Source organism: Manduca sexta, chromosome 9, assembly GCF_014839805.1.
Source record: "Manduca sexta isolate Smith_Timp_Sample1 chromosome 9, JHU_Msex_v1.0, whole genome shotgun sequence".
Lineage (NCBI taxonomy): Eukaryota > Metazoa > Arthropoda > Insecta > Lepidoptera > Sphingidae > Manduca > Manduca sexta.
In genome coordinates, this window is record NC_051123.1 from 9,783,956 (window position 1) to 9,793,955 (window position 10,000).

Below are 10,000 nucleotides of genomic sequence, written 5' to 3' on the forward strand. Positions count from 1 at the left end.
TTTATATTTCTTTAAGTCTTTTATCATAAATTATATTGATCGAATTTGCAACTTTCCCTAAATTGCAGCGAATTATTAATCACCGAATTAATGGCCTTCAATTTTGCTAAAATAGTAGCTTCTTGCTTAATATGGCCACACTGTAATTTCAATTCTGAATAACATGCCTATGAATAAAAAAAGGATCTGAATGAATTTTAAGAAAGGACTTGTTTCCAGAGCCGTAATAAATAAATAAAAAAAAAGAATTTGAATAAAAATCGCTTCTATTTTCTTAGAATCTTTTAAAAATATAATATTATATTATGCTTTAGTGCAAAGTATACTTTATAAGTAAACGTCGTAGCTACTTGAGACTGATATTATGATCAATTATAATAAGGATAAGATTCATTGGATCATAACGAACAGTGAATCTTTTATTACAAGACTAAACATCTATTGAACTGATATACTTAACTGATTATTATCTGGTGCCTGACTAATTTCGAAATCTGCGTGTCGACGGAAGGAAGCGCAAGGGTAAGTAAAAAGATCAGCAGGTAAGTACAAAAAATATGAACGTGTTCGTGTAAAATGTTTTGCTTCGAAGTTATTTACAATATTTTGTCTTTGTATTTACCATTCGTGTATCTATACAATTAAGTATATAAACATTTGCCGGTTTTTGTCGTCTTTGAAAACAGAGACGTGCTGGTATAAAAGTACCGAAATAAAAAAAAAAGAAAGTGTAATTGCTCCCTATTTTTTTCACTCGCATCTCCCTTATTCATACGTGGGTAGATAACGTATAGCTCTGCTAAAATCTCAAGACTGAGAATCTTCAAAATCTTCTTTGATTATAAGAAGTTCCCTTCTGCATCTTCGAAGTGTAAGTTTCCATACCAATTAAATGAAAATGGTGCAATTTCGAAATTATTCAAAATCGAACGCAAAAATAATAATTTAAATGGGACTACGGGGTGAAATATTACACCGGTCAACACGATTTTTGAGTCTGGCTCCTGAATGTGAAATTTTGGTTTCTTCTATGTTACAAAGAAATAAAAAAATAACTGTTCCGATCAAAGTTTGCTTTTGTAGAAACTAGAGCAATTTTACTGAGTTTCAAAAAACACATACAAATTTTTATACTTTCTCTGTAATTTTATTTAAAATTACGATAAAAAAAGTTTTTATTGAACATCAAAGTCTTTTTTATACAAGAATTATGAGTAATAATAGCAAACGAATAGAAAATAACAAAAAATCATGTTCAAAAATGTTTTTTTTTTTGTAATGGATCTTTTATGTTTGTGTGCGTATTAATCCCCAAATGTAATCTCCCATCATACTCACGTTGTACTGCCCTTGGTAATGTCGTTCAAAGTCCATCACATCTTGGTAAAAACGTTCTCCCTGCTCCTCTGAATAGGCACCCATATTATCTTTAAATTTGTGCAGGTGAGCATGTAGCATATGGAGTTTATGGGACATTCTGCAGCCCATCAATTTAAAACTTTCAAGCATAGTTTCAATGAACTCTTCATAATTATCGACTCTGTAATTTCCAAAAAAACAATTGACTACTGCTTTCAGACACTTCCAGGATTATTTTTCATGATAGCAATAAGGAATTTTGTGAAATCATGGCTGCTCATTATTTGTTTTATTTGTGTTTTCTTTCTGACGTCAAGTAGCAGTGTGTAGTCACTGTTGTGTTCCGGTTTGAAGATCATTTTACCCAGGCTAACTACTGGACATAATAGGACTTAACATCTCATGTCTCAGGTTAACGAGTGCAGTGGAATATTAAACAATACTTTGTAATAATTAAAAGTGTTGGATGGTGTTTCTACTGTTTATGGGCGGTTGTATCGCTTACGATCAGGCGAACAGCAAGCCCGTCTCGTCATTTAAAGCAATAAAAAATATAGAAATATGAGGTATTGATAACCTTTCTTTTTTAAAGGCGATTAAAAATAACACATAATAAATGACAAATACAAGATTTTTATTGTCTTCCTAATTCATAACGGATACATGTATTTATTAAGTACTTAATAATAAAACACAGATTCACTAAACTTCTGACATGAGTTTTTCATAATAATATTTTATTAAATGATTTAAGAAAATGTCAAAGGTAGGTAAATTTATACTCATATTATATTTCGCCATTTTTAATAAATGATCTTAAGCGCTTTTTTCGATCCATCAAAACCAAAGAGTTCTAAGATTAGATATATAGAGTGGACATTTGGAAGATTGTCGTACAAAAACGACTCATGCGATGGTTACTCAATCTAACGCGAAGTAGCAATGTCCGCTCTGTATAATCTTATAACTCTGCAAATGACATATTTTTATTGGCTTATTCTAGGAACAAATCGAAAATTGAGATTGAGGTCATATATTGAAAACAGCAGATAGTGAATTATTTTCTTTTTAAATGTGGAGGCAGTACTAAAATATATGCTTGAGACGTAGCTTCCTCATTCGAATCTATCCCGCAATATGTGGAATCACTTTTCCAAGTCTTTCTAATCTGTAAACAAACGTTTTAATTCATTAAACATTGTAAGTGCTTATCTTAAATGAAATAAGTGTCTTATTGATATATTTTATGATACCTCTAGCTTTTACTAGTGGTTCTTGTCGCGAAAAGCCTTTCTTAGAATAAAGAATCCAATGAACCTACTTTGAGCGTTAAAAAGTTGCCTCTTAATTTACGACTTTGTTTATTTATGTACTCATTTTTAATTAAAATTTATACCGAAGTAAATGTATCTTAACTGCGTAAAAAATTTCAAGTGGCCAGAGCCAAAACCTAAATAAACATTATCATTTGTTACGAAAATTAGTAATAGTTTTGCAAAATCAACGGAATACTTACAGTGCAAAAATTATCCGTGAAATTGAAAAATTCTGTGGTGTCTCCTCTGAGGTGTCCTCTGTCGATGTCGAATTGTCACAGTTTGGACTACAGGGAGGTTTTAACTGTTGGCCAAGGAGATTATTATCATTATAAATAATATTACTCGTATCAAATACGCAAGTATCGGAGTACGTTATAACTTATGTTAGAGTAATTAAATCATCGATATGCATAATTATTCATTGGTACATATCGTTACGTAATTTTGGTTCCCAATTTTAAGCCTAAATAATTATTCAATGCTAAATATTACTTATTTAGTCGAAAAAGGAACTGCGGTTATTAATCCAAAATAACCAGATTCGAATATAAGTACTCGGAGCTACGTATCAAATAGCGGATCCTCGCCCCCATCGGAGACCCATATTGTCAGCTACATAGAGAGTTCATCATCATCATCATCATCAGCCTACAGCTATCCACTGCTGAACATAGGCCTCCCCTAAAGCGCGCCACACTGCTCGGTCCTCCGCTCTCCTCATCCAGCGTCCACCGGCGATCCTACGAATATCGTCGGACCAGCGGGTCGGAGGTCGTCCTACGCTACGCTTACCGAGACGGGGTCTCCACTCTAGGACTCGTCTGCTCCAGCGGCCATCGGTCCTACGACAGATATGGCCAGCCCACTGCCACTTCAGCTTGCTTATTTTCCGAGCTATGTCCGTTACTTTGGTTCCATTTCTAATATTCCGTATGCTCAATTACGCTCTGCCCTATGTTACTGTTAAAGCAGGGGAGGGGAAGTGGCGGAGGAACATGTGCTCACGACTTTACCTACAATTCATACTTTTCTAATTCTCCATATCAACTTGCCCCTCCCGGACCATCGACTGGCGACGCTCTTGATTATATGTCTAGATCATTAGATACTAATGACAATAAATCTTGTTGTTTGCAACTTCTTACCAGATTGTTCCCAGTATTCTCAATTCTGGGTGAAGTTTCTTCTTTTCCATCGTCAGTAAATTTGCGCCCCCAGAATCCGAATGAAAATATTTCTTCATCAAAATTCTTTAAAGACAATTTATATGAAGTTGTAGGTCCAACTGTTTTCTTTTTTAATTCAATATCCTTAGGTTGTAAGGATGATAATGAACTAGTCAAAGATGTTTGGAAGAATGTGCTGTCGAAGACTTTTTTTATCGGATCTAACTTTCTTTTTGGAGTTGTACTCATGATGGTTAATTGGGAGAAGGTGGCGATAGCGTCTTTATTATATTGTGGGAACCTGTAAAGAAACATTAAATAAACTTCTTCATATTTTACGACGCAGTAGAATTGGAGATTTTGTTGTGATCTTGATATTCGAATTTAAAATAGGCTGTTAATTATTGTCTTAGGTGCGTCGCTCAGAATACACGACATGAAGGTATATTTTTATGATCAAAAATGTAATTTGATAAAAGAAGTAAAGAAATTAAGAATAATTTATGTAGTAAATTCGAAGTATTTTTTTTAATAATTATACTAGCAAATTCCTAACGTTTACGATATTTTTATGAAAAAACTAATGCAAAATTTTAAAGGGGCAATTAAAATATTCTAAAGAATTGGTCTTTCCGGTCTCTTCACTTAGCATCATACCCTTTTACTGACCTTTTCCCACAGCATTCAATAGTCTCTCCGGAACATGCAATAATGGCGCACGCCCTCGCGCCCCCAGTCGCATTGAAGCCAAATCTCCTCACTCCACTGAACACTGCTGTTCTGTAAACATAAGACTAACCAGGGCTTATCAAAAAGTGCTTGCTATAAAAAACGTATTGATTGAAAAATAGACTAAAGTTTCTGCGCTGTACTGGTTTTTAAACATAGCTTATAATAGCTTTTAAATCTAATTTCTTTAACTATAAGGTATTTTTTTACAGATTTAATGCACGTTCCAAAACTCACCTGATCTGCTTTACCCAGGGTGATGTTTACTTTGAAATTGCAAGTTATATCTTGGTACCTATACGCGAGTTCTTGGTATCCATCCTTCAAAGGTTCTAATATAAACTTGTTAAGAGAGCTGTCGATGCAGCTGGAGGTGCCGTCTAACTGCGATGGGTCCACCTTAGTAGGCCCTGGGTAAGTTTTCGTGATCTTAAAAGGATTTATTATTAGCTAACAACGGCTTAACCCAGATGAAAAACCATTCCCGGAATAAAAGTGCATATTGGTAGGTTCATTCCACGTCCTAGTTTACATGACGCGGTGTGACTTATTCCAAAAGATATTTAACGCGGGCTAAGTACCGAGCAAACCCTAGAACCTTTGCTGGTGTAAGGATAAATTTTATATACGGACAGCAACTGTACAAGGTGTTAAAATCCGGAATAGTGACCTTCCTGTGTCGCATTTCGAGATCAGCCTGTGTACATCCGGTTCTAATAGGCCGCTATAATTGTGTCGACTATAGAAGGGTTAATCATCTCTCGTCAGTCGACACCCTATTGGAGCTCACTCTACTTACCATCAGGTGTAGTGGAGTTACTGTGCCGAGTCCGTATAAGAAAAGAAGTTTATTGTATCGGTATTATAGTAATATAAGTTAGTATTAGAACCAACCTTTCCAGGTGTTTTAGGGACCTCAGCGACTAAGAGGCGATAATTAGTAATGTTCTTTATTATACTGACTAACGCTCCAGCTTTGCCGCTATAAATTCCGGAACCTGAAATCATTATAAAGTTTTTTGCTTTTGGATAAGACGAGAAAGCCGCTCGCCTGGTAGCATGAAGACTGCCTCAATAATGAGTATTCCTAGATACCATCTAGAACATTATTTAACATTCGCTTTTATGTTTCATGGTCTGGTCATTATAGTGCAGTGATTTTGTGTAATTATTCAATAAAAAAATCTGTCAAATGTCAAACGGACTAAGGTGTTGGTCATCCGAAAAGTCAAAGTTACAATATCTACCTTTTAAGATCTACCTCCATTTTACAATTATAATTTTTTTTTCAAATTTTAGCCGTTGGTGGTCCGATTTACGCAGAACCGGGTCGTGATCACGAAGGCTGTAAAGCCTTCGTAACGCCGGGAGTAAATTATAATATAAAAACCACGATAAATGCGCGAAATAGTTTTATTTTAATTAAGAATGTACTTAACACTTACCTGAATTTCCATTTGCCCAATCATTCCTGCCAGCGACCAGAAAATTAACATTATAGCCAAATTGAAAAGCATTCTGGGTTTGAATACCTGAAATTTTTTTTTATTTATTTACTTTGTTTCAATATGCGCATCATAAATAGTTTTTATCAGTTCCTTCGTCGAAAGGGGCTAGTATTTTTATAAAAAAATATTTTGACATCGTGAAAAGAGAGTGAACGTCCGTGAAAGCTGACGTATGGAGCGACATGGTTTTGATAATTCACAATAATACAAACATACTTTATTGGTGGTAGGTCTCACATATGTGAGAGTCCGCCTGGGTAGGTACCACCGCAATGTCTATTTTTGCCGCCGAGCAGGAGTGTGTAATCACTGTTGTGCTCCGGTTTGAAGGACATTGTAGCCAGTGTAATTACTGGACATAATGAGACTTAACATCTCACGTCTCAGGATGGCGATCGCAGTGGAATACCAAACCATATTTTGTATTTCAAGGTGTTGGATAGTGTTTCTACTGTTTATGGGCGATCCTATCGCATCAGGCGAACGACAAGTCTCATCATTCACAGCAATAAAAAAATAACATAATTTTACGACAGTCAGAAGTGTGTGCCCTTGGGATTTCCACCTGCGGACATTCGTTTCTCCAGTTCGTTCTACACCCAACTAGGCTATCGTAACTAAAAATAATAAAAATAATATGAACGTTTATTTACTTCCTAAAAATGGTGGTTCCGGGCACCAGTTTGAAGTCATTATGATATTTTTTAGTTGCATTTGAGTTACCAGTTCTCCTGTGGGTATTGTGAATAATAGGTCAAAACTTATAACAGCGCCAAACGTAACGTTAAAGTCTGTCGAGAATTTTGATACATTCGGATAAATTTCTTCTGTGAATTCTGGTTCGAAGAATAGGTGATATTTGCTAGCCCTGGAATATGAATGATCCTTATAATAATAAGAAGAATATATAATAAGAAGACATAATGCGCGAAGTGGAGAATATTTAATGGTGTTGCCCGTGATTGCGTACGCGTAAAAGCCTTTTCCTAAGGTTAAAAGTAGTAATCCAGGACATGATGTATCTGGCCACCAATTTTCAACTAAATCCATTCAGTATATTTTGCACTCTTAAAAAAATAATGACCCATTCCAAAATTGTCAATTTGTGGAAATCGTCAAACAACCAATTTCTGTTTGCGACCTTTTAGTTTTTTCCCTTTTTTTCATGCTATAGGTTTATGCTATAGGTTCATTTTTACCTATCTTTAATAAGCCCAATTTTGTAGCAACTTCAAAAAAAGGTAGGAAACAAAAATTAATTTTCCGACGATTGCCACAAATTAATAATTTTGAAATAGGTCATTATTTTATTAAGATTGCGATTTGAGCAAATATTTGCTTCAGAAGTAGGTAAGCTACGTATCAAATAGCGGATCTCGTCAACCTTCGACATTCTAGTTATAAACACACGCGATACTACCATTGTTATAGTATGCAAAAATACATGCAAACCCTGTGTAAGTCATTTGGAAGAATCAATCTACTATAATTCTGTAAGTGACTACATAAACTCGACATTGCTATAAGGAGTAATAATTCGAAAACAAACTGTCGAATTTAGTACCAACTTAACAAATATTCAAGCATCTTTTGATTTTATAATATTAGGATCAATGGCTACCTCATAATAACAGCTCCTTTTCTATCGAACACGACGTTGGTGTTGAATAAGTAAACTTGTTTTCCTGGACATTTTCTGTTTTCGTTAGGTGTTGTGCAGTTTACTCGTTCACGTAGATTCACAACAACATACATTTCATATGTCTTTGCAGCTGTTGATAGGTCTACGAGTACCTACATTTTGAAAATTAAAGCAATTTCTTTAATTTATATTTGAATTAACTATTTTTTCGGATTTTATCGCGGTTTTTATATTTTACTTTTAATGAAAAAATCCGAAAATAGTTTAGTTTCAATGTCTAACATTCGCGGAAATATAAAACTCATTATGTTTATTTGAATATGTAATATTGCCTAATAAAATTTAGAATCTAAAAAAAAATATATTTAAATTATATTATGTAATTAAGGCGATATCTCAAGGTCCATTTTCATACATTTTGTTTCGGCTTTAATCTGGGTAACTAAACAAGTATTGGCAAGTAAAGAATTTAAATTCACGTCTAGTTAGTAATTAGTTCTCGCAGTTGAAAGAAAAATGTAAAAATAATTAATAATCATGGATATTTCTGCCTTTAAAATTTCGTCATATTAAATTTTAAAGGCAGAAATATCCATGATTATTAATTATTTTTACGTTTTTCTTTCAACTGCGAGAACTAATCACTAACTAGACGTGAATTTAAATTCTTTACTTGCCAATACTTGTTTAGTTACCCAGATTAAAGCCGAAACAAAATGTATGAAAATGGACCTTGAGGTATCGCCTTAATGGCAAATAAGTATTGAGCTGTATTGTTGCGTGAAATTTTATTTAGATTTTTATAAGTTCTATTGAATATATATACAACCATATATATACCTTATTATATAAATCTTCATTGTCAGCTGGCACTGGAAATTCCGTCAATGTACCACTGATAGGTATCTCAACGGAATCATGTATTGTAATTGCTTTTTCTGGGAATACTATTACATCCACATTCTAAAATATATAAAAAATGATAAGATGAAACAATATTTATTATATACAAACTTACAAATTATAAAGGGGACCCCCGATCTGAGTTCAACATTACATGGTTAGTATTAATTGTTTATAGAATTTCAACTGCAGTGGCAATGGCTAACCGTGGAGAAAAACAAAAAGATACTTTGTATCAAATAAGTTGGTTATGTTAGGTTATAACAATGTATTAATAAAATGTAAATGTGGACCTCATACTTTAAGCTTTAATGTGGGTAGTATAAATAGTTTTTTTGTCTGTTCCTGTATCAAAAAAGGCTAAGGCGTTATTAAAAAAATATTTTGAATTCATCAAAAGTTAGTAGGCACGGGTAAAAGTGGACGTACGGGGTGACATAGTCGTGAAATAACGACCAAGCTCCTTAAATAAAGATTAAAAAAACATGTAAATAAATTGATTATCGATAACTAACCTAAATAAGGCGCTGGAAATATATAAGGCACTTAAAGTTTATAAGGAGCGAGAGATACCAATATACGATACCGAAGAATATAACGTGCGTATCTTATATAAGTCACCGAAAGTACGTATATAAGTCTCCCAAGATGTATAAGGCCCATGTTGTAAACCTATAAGGTCACGTCAAAATTAAAATCCACGCGAGAAAGTTTGCAAAGAAATCTACTATTGTATAGTTTTGTTTATAGCGTGGTAAGTGAAAAATGTCCTGATGCCAAATTGGTAATTTTGATGTTCTTACTTGATTCGGTTTCACTGCTGCTATTGCGCCCTTTACAAATATTTGCCATATGGACATACATACCTTTTCAGCCGCCTCCTTTATAATATTGATGCATTGCTCTAAATTTTCCATTGTATCATCTTTCGGATTCATTTCCACGACAGCCGCGATGTAGCTGTCATCCTCGGGTGTTGATTTCTTGTATAAAAACATTATTATAAATTAAAAATGTTTAGGATATTAAATAATTCTATTATTAATTGTTATGTAAAAAATAGTGCAAATATGATTTCGTAACTAAATCACCGTGATATCGTATAGCGTGATTTAAAAATGAATATCTTAGTGATTTTTTTAATATCCGCACCAGTTTTTTTTAGATACCTACAGTTTTCGACTGTAATTTATGTTTATTACGCGTTTTAGTTGTTCATAAATTACGTCACTATTCAAATACAAATTAAAATCGCTTACCTGTAGCGAAAAATGGCATACACATAGTAACACACCTATTTTAAACGCAAACATGTTACTGATAAAATACTTTCACAAGTGTTTAGGTTGCGTGCTTTCATAGTTTATATAGGTA

At 33.7% G+C, this 10,000-nt stretch overlaps 1 protein-coding gene across 1 annotated transcript; it reads right to left on the bottom strand.

The window, feature by feature from the left end:
• Positions 1-5,389: 5,389 nt before the first annotated feature.
• On the bottom strand, positions 5,390-9,543 carry LOC115449515 (vanin-like protein 2). The gene is made up of 6 exons (XM_030177359.2): positions 9,493-9,543; positions 8,564-8,686; positions 7,703-7,875; positions 6,735-6,949; positions 6,019-6,105; positions 5,390-5,571 (listed from the first exon to the last, which is right to left on the bottom strand). Exons 1-6 carry the CDS (start codon positions 9,541-9,543, stop codon positions 5,390-5,392), a joined length of 831 nt encoding a protein of 276 aa, XP_030033219.2.
• Between the last annotated feature and the right edge of the window lie 457 nt (positions 9,544-10,000).